This window comes from Sus scrofa, chromosome 6, assembly GCF_054392235.1.
Source record: "Sus scrofa isolate SSC_HxYL_T2T_F1_AM1 chromosome 6, Sscrofa_HxYL_maternal_Yorkshire_Landrace_v2.0, whole genome shotgun sequence".
In the NCBI taxonomy this organism is placed as follows: domain Eukaryota; kingdom Metazoa; phylum Chordata; class Mammalia; order Artiodactyla; family Suidae; genus Sus; species Sus scrofa.
The window spans coordinates 152,640,972-152,658,905 of NC_139388.1; the positions used below are offsets into that span (position 1 = coordinate 152,640,972).

Genomic DNA, 17,934 nt, shown 5'->3' on the forward strand with positions numbered 1-17,934 from the left:
AGCAAAAAGAGAAGGAGAAAATGAAGATATGGGAGTATGAGGGGATGATTAGTTAAGATTGAAGAGAAAATAGAGCATGTACTCTGGGAGACAGCAGAGAGGAACACTAGTGGACTGGACCGATGACATCTTGTCCCTTGACTATGGAAGGAAAAACGTGAAACCAGGCAGAGAGTTTCCTTCCTTGGGTTAATGTCCAGCCTCTGAAGCTCCTGGGAGTTCTCCTCCTATACCAGCCTCCTCCCCACCCCTGTCCTGCTGGCAAAAATGTGCATCCAGTAGCCTAACAACTCTGGGTATGACACCTCTGGCTGGAAAACCACAATGAACACTGATGCTCAGCTAACTTAGGTGAGACCATGAAGGAGAGCTCCAAAAACTCAAAGCAACGTAGTCACTGATTTGCATTTATATTTCTAATTTGTTCTTGCAGTGAGAGGATGAGACAACTTGAAAAATAAATGGAATCCACATTCTGAGAACCTTCCAAAGTTGCTCCACGAAGCTAAGTTGTGGTGGAGCCTGTTTATTTTTTTAAATCCTGGAGCATTAGGCTTAATCTTCTAAAGCATCTGTATCAAGAGTGTTGGTCCAGGCAACCAGATCTTCCACTTCTTCTTCCCATGGCTCATTTATGCTAACATCATCTGGTAAAACTTTTCTCTTCCACCGCTTTGTTTTATCCGCCCCTGTGACAGTATCTGTTTCAGTTTGTGAATCAGGACTAGTTGGAACTATAATGGAGAATATGAAAAACAGAAATTTAATAGACATGGCAGGAAAACCGATAAAGTATCCCTCTGTTTGTAGCATAAAGTCTAAAATCAGCTAAATGAATGCAAGGAAACTTAAAAGTTTTGAAATTTCACACTTGGCAATGTACGAATTTGTTGTCAATCACTTTCCACTTTGGCCAATCTTTTTACTCTCATGAATTACGGAGCCCCTGCTGAGTGCCAGTAGATTTGCAAGGGAAAAGACGTCCATGAGTGCTCCAGCAGCACAAGGATGGAGCCACCGGGTCTAAGCGAAAACAGACTTGGACTTTGAAAAAGAAGGAGAAATTGGCTAAACAGAGAAAGGCAAAGAAGGGAGTTGGGAGCACATTAGATCGAGGAGACAGTACATACCAAAGCACAGAAGTATGAGAGAACTTGACAGGTTTGGAGATGATCAGAGCTGATACTTCAGTATTTACCCACTGCCAGCTAAGCATGTGCTACGTGTAAAATACAGTTTAATTTCAACACAACACTTGTGATAAGCAGGTATTTTATCCTTATTTTAAAGATGAGGAAATCAAAACTGAGTAACCAGAAGTAACTTGGCCAAGGACATCCAGCGAATAATAGTTAATCCCAGGGCCATCGGGTCCAAAAATCACTGTGTGCATGGAGAGTAAAGTGGAGCTGGCTAGTTAGGCTGGCATGACATAGGAAAGCCTCATGTCATACAAAGGAGTTTTATCTTTCTCCTTCAGGGAAATAAACTGCTTACATTTTAAAAGAAGAATATAGATACAGTATCTATATTTCTCAGTATTACCACTCAGCATGGGGAGCTCGCCAGAAGGGACAAAGAGTGGCTCCAGGACAAAATCTTTTGATCTTATATGTTTACTTCCCCAGCTATGTATCAAATCAAACTTGTAATATTCATTGTCTTCTACTTGTGCTATAGACAAGGGTTACCAATGAATTGTTTTCTTGTTCTCTTTGGTTATGGAAAGATTTATAGAGGGATTTTTTTTTTTTTTTTTTTTGTCTTTTTGCCATTTCTTGGGCCGCTTCCGCGGCATATGGAGGTTCCCAGGCTAGGGGTCAAATCGGAGCTGTAACTGCCAGCCTACACCAGAGCCACAGCAATGCAGGATCCGAGCCGCGTCTGCGACCTACACCACAGCTCACGGCAACGCCGGATCATTAACCCACCGAGCAAGGGCAGGGATCGAACCCGCAACCTCATGGTTCCTAGTCGGATTCGTTAACCACTGCGCCACAACGGGAACTCCTATAGAGGGATTTGAGTTTAAATAGATGCCATTATCCTATAAGAAGACTGAGGTCACCTACAATTGGTTTTATTTTTGTATTTTATTTTACTTTATTATTTGCTTTTGCTTGTTTTGTTTTGTTTTGCTTTTTGTTTTTTTGGTTTTTTTTGTCCATACCTGTGGCAGGTGGAAGTTCCCAGGCTAGGGGCTGAACCCATGCCTTAACCATGACCCTTGCTGATACAGTGAAAACACTGGATGCTTAACCTGCTGTGTCATGTGAGAACTCCTTATTTTTATATTTTAACATAAATCTCTAGCTTTCACTAATTTAAAACTAAATTCTGTTTTTCTCAATAAAATCTTTTCTACAATCATATCGTTGATAGACTAACTCCAGTTCTTTCTAATCATGTTTGAATTCTCAATTCATATGCTTTTGGTCACAAGGCACACAGAGCCCAATTCAAACCAGTTTAAACAATAGACAAATATTTTCTCTCTTAGAAGAGGAAGATGAGAAGTAGGGCAGGACTGAATGATATAGTGACTCAACAATGTAGCTTGGGACAAGTTCTTCCCACTGCTTTGCTCTGCCCTGCCATCTTTGGTATTGTCTTCATCTTCAGAGGCAGGTGAAGAGAGATGTGGCCATTCTACTCATATTGGACATGGCAACATTCAGAGGAAAAAGGGGTCTTCTCTCCAGGGTCTGATTTTTTTTAAAGGGCCACACCCATAGCATATGGAGGTTCCCAGGCTAGGGGTCAAACTGAAGCTGTAGCCGCCAGCCTATGCCACAGCCACAGCAAAGCCAGATCTGAGCCATGTCTGCGACCTACACTACAGCTCACAGCAATGCCAGATCCTTAACCCACCGCCAAGGCTAGGGATCGAAACTCTGTCCTCATGGATACTAGTCAGATTCATTTCTGCTGAGCCATGACAGGACCAGGGTCTCATTTTTAAGAGTAGGAAACCCACACCCTGAAGCTCCTAGTATATTTTCTCTCGGGCTGGATTCTGTCACACCTTACTCCTAAATGATCACTGGCCAGGGAAGCAGGATTACTACGATTGGCTAACTCCGGGTGCTGCAGTGGAATGGATGTTGGGAATCAATGCCCTTGACCATTTGCCCTCTTAGTTCTGCTTAAAAAAAAAATAATAAAAATAAAAAAGGAAACTCCTAGGAAGCATAAAAAGAAATCCTGGCTAAATTAGAAGAATATAACACCAAACAAATGTAAAAATGTTTTCTCATGGTATAGAAAAAATATTATTTTGAATTTTTATTCTCCAGAAAATCAAGTATTATAAGACTCTCTAAGAAACCTTGAATTTGCTGATTGGAAACAATAACAATAACTTTGTTACTATATTAACATAAGTTATGGAAGTACAGATTCTAACTGTCTTATGGTTTGCATGTCTTTCTTAGGATGGATCCTGAAAACCCTGCTTCCTAGAATTTTTTCTATTCTTAAAAGTATTTAGTGAGGGAAGATACTGGATTTTGTTCTGATTGGTGGGCTCTGATTATTGCCAAGTGATTTTTTTCTATTTATTTCTTTTTTTTTAATGATTTTTATTTTTTCTATTATAGTTGGTTTACGTGTTCTGCCAGTTTTCTACTATACAGCAAAGTGACTCAGCCCCCCCCCCCCCCACACACACATATATATATATACATTCTTTTTCTCACATTATCCTCCATCACAAGTGACTAGATATAGTTCCCAGTGCTATACAAAAAAAGAACAAAATAATGCCATTTGCAGCAACATGGATGGAACTAGAGATTCTCATAGTAAGTGATGTAAGTGATATCACGCATATCTGGAATCTAATATATGACGCAAATGAACCTTTCCACAGAAAAGAAACTCATGGACTTGGAGAACAGACTTGTGGTTGCCAAGGGGGAGGGGGAGGAAGTGGGATGGACTGGGAATCTGGGATTAATAGATGCAAACTATTGCCTTTGGAATGGATAAGCAATGAGATCCTCTCATTTCTCTATCAATCTGAGTTCAGTTAGCAAAAGAGAGCCCTCACAAGCAATTGCAGAATGAGCATTTAATATTTGAAAAAGAGATCATACATGCGTGGGAAGACCTGGAGGCATGAGGTCTGGGAGGCTACAGCTGGAGAACTGAAGAACATCATTGTCTACTTCAGTCTGATGCACTAACACAAGTGGGGAAACCAGGAGTGCGTGGGGAGCCCAAGGAGTTGCACACATCTAACCACCCAAGTGGGACAAACACCATGAGCTCATGCAGGTTTCTGTGAAACCATCACACTTGGAAAGTGAGAGTCTATGAAGAGTTGCATGAAATTGCTGTGTCTGAGGAAGCTGCCAGGTATGATATACACAACTCCTCAAGAATAATGGCCTCTTCTCCCCCCTCACCTCTGAAATCTCAGATGAATTTTTTTCACATTGGCAAAGATACTAACCCTCTCTGTGGAAGGAAAGCACAAAGTTCATTCCTTTTCTAATTGAGTCATGTTTCCCTTTGGGATCTTGTATAAGCTTTTTGCTACATAATAAACAACCACAAGAACTCAGTGACACAGGGTAAGAATTTGTTTAGATCACACACCTGCAGGTCAGCTGGGGGTGGCTTCAATGGGTTGGGGCTGGCTGGGAAGCTCGGTGACCAGAGGACTAGCCCAGACATGTTTTTGTGATGATGACCGGAGTGGAAAAGAGCAAGCCAAACTGCCCAAACCCTGAGCATCACAGTCACTGATACTCCATGGATCAAAATAGGTCACATGGCAAAGCTCAAAGTCAAGGGTCAAGGGAGTACATTTTGCCTATGGAACTGGAACAGGACAGGGAGTAAATGCTTCTGAACAGTATTCTAATTGGCCACAATCTCTTAGGTAGAGTTTCTTCTCTTTGCAGTAAGATTAGACACAAAGAGAGTCTACCTCAATTTCAAAGAGGACATGGCTCAGCATTGGAAATCACAAGAGTTTCTTGACATTCCTTAAAGTGGTCTCTCTTCCAGCTCACCTATCCTACTTCATCTCATGCATTCTGAGTTTATTTCCCCTTTTCTAAAACCATAGGGCTGATGAAGCCATGACAACTCTACTCCATCCTGTCATTCATTCTCTTGGTTGTCCATGAGCCTTGAATGGCTACCATATCCTAAGCACCACATTGAGAGGAAGCAGCCCCTTCCCTCAGGGAGGTCACTTACTACTGAAGCAATCTGGCAGTAAAGAGACTGTTATAACATAGCTTGTGTGGTGGACAGACTCCTAGGTGGCCTGTCATGATCTCCACGTTCTAATGTCCACACCCTTGTATAATCCTCTCCCTGCTAAGTGTGGGCAGGACTGGTAACTTGCTTCTCATTAATAAAATATGACAAAGGTAATAGAATCTCACTCCCATGATTACATTATGTTACACAAGATTCCATCTTACTATCAGACTTGCTCTGAAGACTCTCCTTGCTGGCTGGCTGAAGTAGGAGACTATGTTGGAAAAGTCCGCATGGCAGTGAACTGCAGGCAGGCTCTAACAGCAGAAGGAGGCCTTCAGCATACCGCCAGTGAAGTTCCTCTGTCCTGAAGATGGAAGGAAGTGAATTCTGCCAACAACCTCAGTAAGCTTACAAGCAGATTCCTCCCCATTCCAGCCTCCAGATGAAAAGGTAGCCCAGCTGACATGTGGATCACAGCCTTATGAGATCCCAAGCAGAGGATGTGGCTATGTCATGCTTGGACTCTGGGCACATTGAAACTATGAAATAATAAAAATGTGTTGTTTTAAGCCATCAAGTGTGGAGTAATTTGTTATGTAGCAATAGAAAACTACAAGAGCATGATAAGGCATGATAGAAATGCTATAATAAATAGCCCACAGGAAAAATTTCCTAGAGAAGCTAATACCTGAGCTGAATCCCAAAGGATAAGTAGAGCCTAGGAAGGAAGGAAAAGGAGAAAGTGGTGTTTGGAGGAAGGGTATGAGAAAACGGAGTGAATTTTTGAAATGAAGACGGGACTAAATAATCACGACCTACCAGGCCAGTGTGGTGTTTTGGGTTGTAAGGAGGACACCAGTAAGCAATGTCACTGGAAAGGCAGACAGATAGTAGAGCCCTAAGGACTTTGCCACATCAAAGGGTCTCCATTTTATCCTGAAGGAAGTGGGAGACGAAGGATTTTAGACTTGCTAAAAACATTAGTAGATTTCAGCCGCAGAAAGCAGTCTGACAAAGCGTGGACAGACATTGTTGTAATCATCAGCTTCATCGAATGCTCTCTTCCATTGGTGAAAATGGGGGTGGGGGGATGCTGGGGGAGAGAACGGCCGAGAGGAGTTGAGGGTTCATGGAGGAAGCAGAGTAAGGCTGGAGAAGGTCCCATTTCTCACCAGTGCCCACAGGGAACCTGAAAGCTTAGAAGCTGGAGGCAGAGTGGAATGCAGAAGATCAAGGCTGGCAACTGGGAGGAGGAAATCTGAGTGGCACACCAAAAGGACAGGAGCAAGAGAAGCAGACACTGAGCCACGGAAAAGAAAATTAGAGAGAGGGGAGCCGGACCTTGAAGGATCCCTGAACGAAGGTCATTGCCTGTGCCTGGCACTTATTGGCTGCTGTGTTTCTAAGACAGGCAGCGGTCAAAGCAGTGACTAATACTTTACAGGACTTCGCAGTACACAAAGAATGTTTACAAACGTGGAATCATTTAGTCACAAGAATCCTGTGAGATCGGGCAGGATGTCCAAAACAGATATTTACTGACCATCTTCCATGTACCCACTACCAGCTGAAGATGAAAAAACCGAGGCCCAGAGGTTAAGAGACTTTCCTATAATTACACAGACCTGGTATCTAAACCCAAGTTCTCTGACTCTGAAGGTCTCACGTTGGCTTCTACGACAGCTGATTTCTCTAAGTTATCAGCTCTCTCTTCCTGTTTAAGACCTATCCCAAATCTGTCCCTAATGCTTCTTTGAAAAAATGTGAATTCTAAAAAAAAAGTACCCCAAACATCTCAGCTAACATTATTCCTTTCCTTTCAGCCATTCTGCATGTATCTCTGAATCTAAAATGAGTTCTAAGGGGTCGGTTTATTTAGTGTTTTGCTTATTTGGGCTGCTTTTATACATATGGAAACTTAGCCTTAGATTTTTAAATTGTGTATTCACCTAGCAAAGGCAACGAAGCTTGAACGTATAAGCGATTCATTCTTTTCAAAGCCCCAATTCTTATGTAAATAACTTACTGAATTAATTTTGTCAGAAAGAGGTAAAGCAACTTTAAAACAACTTTAAAACCTTAGGCCTCACATTTTCAAACTTATTTGAATGGAACAAAATTGTGAATCTATCATTATGACTAGTTCTAAAATCAGAGTCAAACAAGTAGGTTGAACTCAATATACTTGGAGTTGTGCAGAGATAACTTCTTTCAGTTGGATAATTGCTTTTGTGAGGCCTTTTATTTTCTCTAGCAATCCGAGCCAAGGCAGTAGCATACCTAGAATTAAAAAAAGAAGAAATTACCTAATTTTCCAAATGAATTTTGGGACGTGTACATTACTTTGGTGGAAAAGAAGGCAAACACATCAAATGAGACGGACAAGCAGAGCCATGGGCTTTGACTGTGGTGCCATTGGGAGTATGGAGAATGCAATGGGGTAAACGGAAATTATTCCGATAGGCGTATTCCAACAAAAGAGTGTTTCAGCAAGTGATACGGTGTTAGATTAGTATTTTCAGGGTAATAAGAACATCATTTGGTAGAGCAAAGTATGTTAGTGTCCAAGAGTCACTGTAACAAATTACTGCAAACACGGTGACTTAAAATAACAGAAGTGTAAATGTTCATGGTTTTGGAGGCTCCAGTCCAGAACCGAGGTGTTGGCAGGCCTGTGCTTCCTCTGAAGGCTGCAGGGAAGAATTATGCTTTGCCTCCCCCTAGCTTCTGCTGGCTCCTAGCAATCCTTGGCGCCCCATGGCTTGTGGCTGCACCACTCTGATCCCTGACGCTATGGTCACATGGCCTTCTTTGTTTCTGTGTCCTCTGCTCTTCTTTTTTATTTTTTGGTGCTTTCTAGGACCACACCGGCAGCATATGGAAGTTCCCAGGCTAGGGGTCAAATTGGAGCTGCAGCTGCTGGCCTACACCACAGCCATAGCAATGTGGGATCAGAGCGGTGTCTGCGACCTATACCACAGCTCATAGCAATACCGGATCTCCAACCCACTGAGAGAGGCCAGAGATTGAACCTGCATCCTCATGGGTAATAGTGGATTCATTTCCACTGCACCACAAAGGAAACGCCTCCTCTTCTTATAAGGACACCAGTCCTTGGATTTAGGGACCACCTCAAACTGGTGTAGCACATCTTAACTAAATTTTTTTTTTTTTCTTTTTAGGGCTACAGGTGCGCAAGTTCCCAGGCTAGGAGTCAAATCAGAGCTGCAGCTGCTGGCCTATACAGCCATAGCAATGCAGAATCTGACCACAACTGTGACCTACACCACAGCTCATAGCAACACGGGATCCTTAACCCACTAAGTGGGGCCATGGATCGAATCCATAGCTTCATGGGTACTCCACATGCCACAAAGGGAACCCCCATCTTAACTAATTAGATCTTCAGAGATCCTATTTTAAAATAAGGTCATAATCTGAGGTTCTGGGTGGACATGAGTCTTAGGGGAACACTTCAACCCACTGCACAAGAGAACGATTCTATCCGAAAAATTCAGGACCTATCCTGGAAAAAGACATCCACGTGGTAGGAGACACCAAGGAATCCAAGTCAAGCTATCACAGCATCTCCTTAGAGAGGGAGTTCATACATACAAATAATAAATTTTTACAAAAGTTTCTTTAGGGGTGAATGGCTAAATTTTTTTAATATGACAAAAAAACTTCTGGTGAAGGTATTGTTTACTGTAATCAAAATTAAGTGGAATACAAATGCTTTTGTCCTACAGGTATATCTCACTTTTGTAATACTATGGAAAAATGCATTCATTTGAAAAATACTCAGTGAAGGAGTTCTTGTTGTGGCTCAGCAGATTACGAACCCGATTAATATCCATGAGGATGCAGGTTTGATCCCTGGGCCTCTCTCAGTGGGTCTGTAGGTCTGTAGATCTGTAGGTCACAGACTTGGCTCAGATCCTGCATTGCTATGGCTGTGGTGTAGGCAGCAGCTGTAGCTATGGTACCACCCCTAGCCTGGACACTTCCATGTGTTGCAGCTGCGGCCCTAAAAAGGAAAAAAGAAGAAAGAAAGAAAGGAAGGAGGGAAGGAAGGAAGGAAGGAAGGAAGGAAGGAAGGAAGGGAGGGAGGAAGGAAGGAAGGAAGGAAGGAAGGAAGGAAGGAAGGAAGGAAGGAAGGAAAAGAAAAATACTCAGTGAGTTTCTACCTTGTGCCAGCAACTGTTCTAGGACCTAATGATACAGGAAGAACAAGGCAAACAAGGTCTCTGGCCCCAGTGAGAGGAGGTAAAAATAAGTGAATACAAAAAATCAAGATATGTAAGTAATGATATGTGCTATGATGAAAATAAAACCACAAAATGCTGAGAACAGACATCCTTGCATTGTTCCTGACATTAGGGGCAAAACATTCAGTCCTTTACTTTGATGCATGTTGGCTGTAGTATTTCCATAGATGTGCTTTATCAGGTTGAAGAAGTTCTTTCCTAGTCTTGATTTACTGAAAGTTTTTTTTTTTTTTTTTAAATCAGGATTTGGTGTTGAAATTTTCTTCACCTAATGAGATGATCATATGGTTGTTCTTTCTTACTCTACATTGTTTGAATTTTTCTAATATTAAAGCAAGGTTACTTTCCTGGTATAAACTCAACTTGGTCATGTATAATCATCATAATTATTTATTAAAATTAATTGTGACCAAGTGGGTTTATACCAGGAATGTAATCTTGATTTAACACTTTAAAAAAATCAGTATTTAAAATGCTTAAATCATGTTTAACATATATATATATATTTCACATTCAATTTGCTAAATTGTTTTCATTGATGCATACAGGGTGTACTGATTTACAGTCTTCTTTTTCTTGTACTGTTTTGGTTTTGTTATTGAGGTAATGCTGACTTTATAACATGCATTGGAAAGTACTCCCTTCACTTCTGTTTCCTAAAGAGTTGGTATAGTTGGTATTATGTTTTCCTTAAATGTCTGGAAAATTCTTCATTTGGCCTTGGAGTTATCTTTGTAGGAAGGCTTTTAGCTACAAATCCAATTTCTTTATTAACACAGAATTATTTAGGTTATTCATTTCTTTTTAAGTGAGCATTGATAGAGGTTGCCTTTTAAGAAATTTTTTCATTCCATCTACATGGTTAAATTGACTGATGGGAAGAAGCGTTTATCTTCATTTCTGAGAGATATTCACAGGGCATTAAACTCTAGGTTAGCCATTTCTTTCTGTTAAGCACTTTAAAATTGTCACCCATTAACTTTTGGTTGCAAGTTTTCTGACATCAAGTTATTGGTTTTTCTATCTTTGTTCCTCTGCATACAATATTGTGTTTATCCTTTATTGTTTCCAAGGGTTTTGTCTTTATCACTGAGTTGCAGCAATTTGATTATGATGTGCCCTGGAATGGCTTCTTTATTATTTCTGCTTCTTGGAATTCATTGAGCTTCTTGGTCTTGGAGTTTATATCTTTGATCAAATTTGGAAAATTTTCCACCACATTTATTTTTTCCACATATTTTTTTCTGTCAATTATTTTTTTCCCTCTGGGACGCCAATTACATGTATCTTACACTACTTAAAAATGTCCCACAGCTTACTGGGGCTTTTTTTTTTATTAGTCTTTTTTCTCTCTATGCTTATTTTCAAGTTCATGAGTCATTTCTTCTGCAGTATCTTATTTGCTGTTCTTTCAGACAGTGTGCATTTAAAACATTTTAAATATATTTTATCTTTAGATGTTCCGTTGGTCTTATTTTTTATTACTCAATGAATTTATTACATTTATACTTGTAATGATCATCACAATCCAGTTTTATAGTATTTCTATCCCACACTCCCAGCACATACCCCAAACTCTCTCCTTTGGAAACCATACGTTTTTCAAAGTCTGTGAGTCAGTGTCTGTTCTGCAAAGAAGTTCATTCTGTCCTTTTCTCAGATTCCACCTGTCAGTGAAAGCATTTGATGTTGGTGTCTCATTGACTGACTAACTTCACATAGCATGATAAATTCTAGGTCCATCCATGTTGCTAAAAATGCTGGTATTTCGTTCCTTTTAATGGCTGAGTAATATTCCATTGTGTATATGCACCACTTCTTGATCCACTCCTCTGTCAGTGGGCATTTAGGTTGCTTCCATGTCTTGGCTATTGCAAATAGTGCTGCAATGAACATTGTTTTTTCGAGTCATGGTTTTCTCTGGATAGATGCCTGGGAGTGGGATTGCTGGATCAAATGGTAGTTCTATGTTTAGTTTTCTGAGGCATCTCCATACTGTTTTCCACAGTGGTTGTACCAATTTACAATCCCACCAACAGTGTGACAGGGTTCCTTTTTCTCCATACCCTCTCCAGAACTTACTGTTTGTAGACTTTTGGATGATGGCCATTCTGGCTGGTGTAAGGTGGTACCTCATAGTGGTTTTGATTTGCATTTCTCTAATAATGAGTGATGATGGACATCTTTTCATGTGTTTTTTGACCATCTGTACGTCTTCTTTGGAGAATTGTCTGTTTAGATCTTCTGCCCATTTTTTCATGGGGTTGTTTGTTTTTTTGGTATTGAGCAGTAGGAGGTGTTTATAAATTTTGGAGATTACTCCTTGTCAGTTGATTCATTTGCAAAGATTTTCTCCCACTCTGTGGTTTGTCTTTACAAACCATTTTGTTTGGGGTATCCTTTGCTGTGCAGAAACTTTTAAGTTTGATTAGGTCCCATTTGCTTATTTTTGTTTTTACTGTCATTACTCTAAGAGGTAGATCTGAGACAATGTTGCTGTTGTTTATGTCGGAGAGCATTTGGCCTATGTTTTCCTTATATCTAGGTCTTTAATCCATTTGGAGTTTATTTTTGTGTATGGTGTTAGGGAGTGTTCTAATTTCATTATTTTAAATGTGGCTATCCAGTTTTCCCAGCACCACTTATGGAACAAGCTGTCCTTTCTCCATTGTATATTCTTGCCTCCTTTGTCATAGATTAGTTGGCTGTAGGTGCATGGGTTTAATTCTGGGCTTTCTAGAATTAAACCCATGCTTTCCTGATCTATATGTCTGTCTTTGTGCCAGTACCATATAGTTTTGATGACTGTTGCTTTGTAGTATAGTCTGAAGTCTGGGAGCCTGATTCCTCCAGCTCCATTTTTCTTTTTCAGTATGTCTTTGGCTTTTCTGGGTCTTTTGTGCTTCCAAGCAAACTTTAAAATATTTTGTTCAAGTTCTGTGAAAAATGTTCTTGGTAATTTGATGGGGATTGCATGGAATCTGTAGATTGCCTTGGGCAGTATAATCACTTTGATAATTTTGACTCTTCCAATCCAAGAGCATGGTATGTCTTTCCATTTATTTGTGTCATCTTTGATTTCTTTCATCCATGTCTTATAGTTTTCAGAGTACAGGCCTTTTGTCTCTTTAGGTAGGTTTACTCCTAGGTTTTTTTTTTTTTTTTTTTTTTGTCTTTTTGCTATTTCTTTGGGCTGCTCCTGCAGCATATGGAGGTTCCCAGGCTAGGGGTCGAATCAGAGCTATAGCCCCCAGCCTACGCCAGAGCCACAGCAATGCGGGATCCAAGTCACGTCTGCAACCTACACCACAGCTCACAGCAACACCGGATCCTTAACCCACTGAGCAATGCCAGGGATCAAACCCCCAAGCTCATGGTTCCTGGTCAGATTCATTAACCACTGCGCCATGATGGGAACTCCAACTCCTAGGTATTTTATTCTTTTGGATGTGATGGTAAATGGGATTGCTTCCCTAATTTCTCCTTCTGATCTTTCATTGTTAGTGTAAAGAAATGCCGTCGATTTCTGTGTATCAATTTTGTATCCTGCGACTTTGCCAAATTCATGGATGAGCTCTAACAGTTTTCTGGTAGAGTCTTTAGGATTCTCTAGGTATAGTATCATGTCATCTGCAAATAGTGATAGTTTTACTTCTTCCTTTCCAATTTGGACTCCTTTTATTTCTTTTACTTCTCTGATTGCTGAGGCTAGGACTTCCAAAACTACGTTGAAAAGTAGTGGGGAAATCAGACATCCTTGTCTTGTTCCTCATCTCGGTGGGAATTCTTTCAGCTTTTCACCATTGAGAATGATGTTAGCTCTGGGTTTGTCATATATGGCCTTTATTATGTTGAGGTAGGTTCCCTCTATGCCCACTTTCTGAAGGGTTTTTATCAGAAATGGGTGTTGGATTTTGTCAAAGGCTTTTTCTCTGTCAGTTGAGAGTATCATATGGTTTTTATTCTTCAGTTTGTTAATATGGTGTATCACACTGATTGAATGTGGATATTGAAGAACCCTTGCATCCCTGGGATAAATCCCACTTGATCATGATGTACAATCCTTTTAATGTATTGTTGGATGTGGTTTGCTAGTATTTTGTGGAGGAGTTTTTCATCTGTGTTCATCAGCAAAACTGGCCTTTAATTTTCTTTTTTTGTGGTATCTTTGTCTGGTTTTGGTATCAGGGTGATGGTGGCCTCATAGAATGAGTTTGGGAGTATCCATTCCTCTGCAATTTTTTGGAATAGTTTCATAAGAATAGGTATTAGCTCTTCTCTAAATGTTTGATAGAATTCACCTGTGAAGCCATCTGGTCCTGGACTTTTGTTTGTTGGAAGGTTTTTATCACAGTTTCGATTTCAGTACTTGTGATTGGTTTGTTCATATTTTCTATTTCATCTTGGCTTAGTCTTAGAAGATTGCACTTTTCTAAGAATTTGTCCATTTCTTCTAGGTTTTCCGTTTTATTGGTGTATAATTGCATATAGTAGTCTCTTATGACCCTTTGTATTCCTGTGATGTCCACTGTTATTTCTCGTTTTTTGTTTCTAATTTTATTGACTTGAGTCCTCTCTCTTTTTTTCTTGATAAGTCTGGCTAAGAGTTTATTAATTTTATTGATCTTTTCAAAGAACCAGCTTTTTTTTTTTTTTGCCATTTCTTGGGCCACTCCCATGGCATATGGAGGTTCCCAGGCTAGGGTTCTAATCGGAGCTGTAGCTGCCAGCCTACACCAGAGCCACAGTAATGTGGGATCCAAGCCATGTCTGCGACCTACACCACAGCTCATGGCAATGCCGGATAGTTAACCCACTGAGCAAGGGCAGGGATCGAACCTGCAACCTCATGGTTCCTAGTCGGATTCGTTAACCACTGCACCACAACGGGAACTCCAAAGAACCAGCTTGTCGTTTCACTGATCTTTTCTATGGTTCTCTTCATTTCTACTTCATTGATTTCTGCTCTGATCTTTATGATTTCTTTCCTTCTGCTAACTTTAGGCCTTGTCTGTTCTCTCTCTAGCTGCACTAGATGTAACGTTAGCTTGTTTATTTGAGTTTTTTCTTGTTTCCTGAGGTAGGCTTGTATTGCTATAAACTTTCTTCTTAGAATGGCTTTTGCTGTATCCCATGTGTTTTGGAGTGTTGTATCTTTGTTGTCATTTGCTTCTAGGTATTTTTCAATTTCCTCTGATTTCTTCAGTGATCCCTTGGTTGTTTAGTATCATGTTGTTTAGTCTCCAAGTGTTTGTGTTTTTTGCAGTTTTTTTCTTGTTGATTTCTAGTCATATGGCATTGTGGTTGGAAAAGATGCTTGACATGATGTCAATGTTCTTAAAGTTACTAAGGGTTTATTTGTAGCCTAGGCTGGGATCAATCTTAGAGAATGTTCCACGTGCACTTGAGAAGAATGTGTATTCTGTTGCTTTTGGATGGAATGTCCTATAAATATCTATTAAGTCCATCGGGTCTAATGCTTCATTCAGGGCGTTTCCTTATTGATTTTCTGTCTGGATGACCTGTCCATTGCTGTAAGTGGGGTGTTAAAGTCCCCCACTATTATTGTGTTATTGTCAATTTGTCCTCTTAAGGTTGTTATCAATTGCCTTATATATTATGGTGAACCTATGTTGGTGAGTAGATATTTAAAATTATTTTATCTTCTTCTCGGATTGATCCTTTGATCATTATTTAGTGACCTTCCTTGTCCCTTAAAACATTCTTCGTTTTAAAGTCTGTTTTGTCTGATATGAGTATTGCTACTCCAGCCTTCTTTTGATTCCCATTTGCATGGAATATTTTCTTCCATCCTCTTACTTTCAATTTGTATGTGTCTCTGGAAGTGAAATGGGTCTCTTGAAGACAGCATATATATGGGTCTTGTTTTTGTACCCATTCAGCCAGTCTATGTCTTATATATATATACGAGTCTATATATATATATATATATATATATATATATATATATACGAGATTGTTTTAAGTTGTTGGTCTCTTAATTGCAAGTGCATCTCCAGTGTCCTGCATTTGTACCCTAATCCTCTCATGATTTCTGATTTTGGTGCCATAATTGTGCTTGGATGATTTTGTATCTTTACTGTATAGATACCTTTACTGGTGAGCCTTGTCATTTGCGGTATTTTTGTTTCTGGCTGTGGCCTTTTCTTTTCTGCCTAGAGAAGTTCCTTTAGTATTTGTTGTAAAGCTGGTTTAATGCTGCTGAATTCTCTTAGCTTTTGCTTATCTGTGAAGCTTTTGCTTTCTCCTTCAAATCTGAATGAGAAGAGACTTTGTGGGTAAAGTAATCTTGGTTGGAGGTTTTTTCCTTTCATCATGTTAAGTATATCATGCCACTCCCTTCTGGCCTGCAGAGTTTCTGCTGAAAAAAATTCTGCTGATAACCTTATTGGGGTTCCCTTGTATGTTATTTGTTTCTTTTCCCTAGCTGCTTTCAAGATTTTCTCTTTGTCTTTAGTTTTGGTCAGTTTGATTAATATGTGTCTCAGGGTGTTCCTCCTTGGGTTTATTTTATATGGTACTTGCTGCTCTTCCTGGATTTGAGTGAGTGGTTACGTTCCCATGTTAGGGAAGTTTTCAGCTATTATCTCTTGGAGTATTTCTTCTGTCCCTTTCTCTCTCTCTTCTTTTTCTGGCATCCCAAAATATGGATGTTGGTGCATTTAATGTTGTCCCAGAGTTCTCTGAGACACTCTTCATTTGTTTTCAATCTTTTTCTCTTTTCTGTTCCACATCTGTGATTTCTACTAATCTGTCCTCCACCTCACTTATTCATTCTTCTGCCTCCTGTATTCTACTGTTGGCTGCTTCTAGTGAATTTTTTATTTCAGTTATTTTACTCTGCATCTCTTCTTGCTTAAGTTTTATATCTTGCATCTCTTTGCTCAGTGTTTCCTGTAAATTATCCATCTTTGCCTCCAGTTTATTTCCAATGTCTTGTCTCATCTTCAGCATCAACAATCTAAAGTCTTTTTCCTGGAGGATGAGAGTCTCCTGATCACTTAGCTGTTTTTCTGGGGTTTTTTCTTTCTCCCTCATCTGAGTTATAGTTCTCTGTCTTTTCATTTTTACAGGTTTTTTGGTGTGGTGACCTTTTCACAGATAATAGAGTTGTAGCCTCTCTTACTTCTGGCATCTGCCACCCTTGTGGCTGAAGTTGGTACAGGGGCTTGCTGTAGGCTTCCTGATGGGAAGGGCTGATGCCTGCCCACTGGTAGGTGGAGCTGATTCCTAGCCCTCTGATGAGTGGGGCTTTGTCTCTGGATGAGATTAGAGGCAGCTATGTGCCTGTGGGGGGGATATTTAGGCAGCCTCTTTACTGATGGGTGGGGCTGTGATCCCACCTGGATTGTTGTTTGGCCTGGAGCTTCTCAGCATGGATGGGTGGGGTCAGATTTTTCCAAAATGGCCACCTCCAGAGAAAGACACACTGATGAATATTTCCAAGAGCTTTGCTTCCAATGTCCTTCCCCCACAACAAGCCACCTTCATTCCTGTTTTCCCAGAGGTCCTCCAAAAACTGCAGTCAGGTTTGACCCAGATTCCTATGGAGATTTTGCTTTGCCCTGGGCCAGTGCATATGAAAGTCTGTGTGCACCTTTTAAGAATGGGGTCTCCATTTCCCCCAGTCCTGTGGAGCTTTTGCACACAAGCCCCACTGCCTTTCAATACCAGATGCTCCAGGGGCTATTTCTCCCAGTGCCAAATCCCCACACATGGGGGTTTGATGTGGGGCTCAAAACTCTCACTCCTGTAGGTGAGTCTCTATGATACAGTTAATTTCCAGTCTGTGGGGCTTCCCACCCAGGAGGCATGTGGTTGCTTATATCATGTAATCACCCCTCCTACCTCTTGATGTGGCCTTCTCTTTGTCTTCTGGAGTAGGGATATCTTTTTGAAAGCTTCTCGTCCATTTGGTTGAAGACGCTTAGCATTTGGTTGTAAATTTTATTGTTTTTAGGAGAGAAGCTGAGCTCCACTCCTACTAGTCCACCATCTTAATCCCATCTCCATTGGTCTTTTGTATATCTTCCATTACTCTTTATCACATTCATGATTTTCTTTAGATCCTTGAGTATATTTTATAGGCTGTATAAAAGCTCTTTTAAGGTCCATATCTACTAAATCTATCATCTTCATTCTTTATGGATCTATTTACATGAAGAGGTTTTCTTTTAGTTATGAATCATATTTTCCTGCTTATTTAGCCCATCATTTTTGATGGGATGCTGGACAATGTAAATTTTATGTTGTTACAGGTGCTGAATTTTGTTGTTTTCCTTTATATGTGGTTGTTCACTGTTCTGTCACGAAGTTCAGTATCTTGCAAATCTGTTTTGTACTTCAAGGTTTTGTTTAGTCTTCCATATGAGTCTAGAATAGCCTTTATTTGGAGATGACTATAGCCCCACTACCAAGGGATGAC

The 17,934-nt window shown here is 40.2% G+C and overlaps 1 protein-coding gene across 12 annotated transcripts in view; it reads right to left on the reverse strand.

Annotated features, from left to right (window-relative positions):
- Window positions 1-394: 394 nt before the first annotated feature.
- UBE2U (ubiquitin conjugating enzyme E2 U) overlaps window positions 395-17,934 on the reverse strand; it is a 72,273-nt gene continuing 54,733 nt past the window's right edge. For 7 of the 12 annotated variants that reach the window (XR_014808090.1, XR_014808089.1, XM_084964848.1 and 4 more), the window contains 2 exons: window positions 7,406-7,500; window positions 395-734 (listed from right to left, as the gene is read on the reverse strand). Coding sequence is in view for 10 of the 12 variants with exons in the window: in XM_084964848.1 (XP_084820974.1) it covers window positions 556-734; window positions 7,406-7,500 (274 nt within the window). In the remaining 2 variants the exon portion in view is untranslated. Of the gene's footprint in view, window positions 735-4,053; window positions 7,501-17,934 lie in introns of those variants that run through there. The other 5 variants (XM_084964853.1, XM_084964849.1, XM_084964850.1 and 2 more) reach the window with 2 other exon arrangements.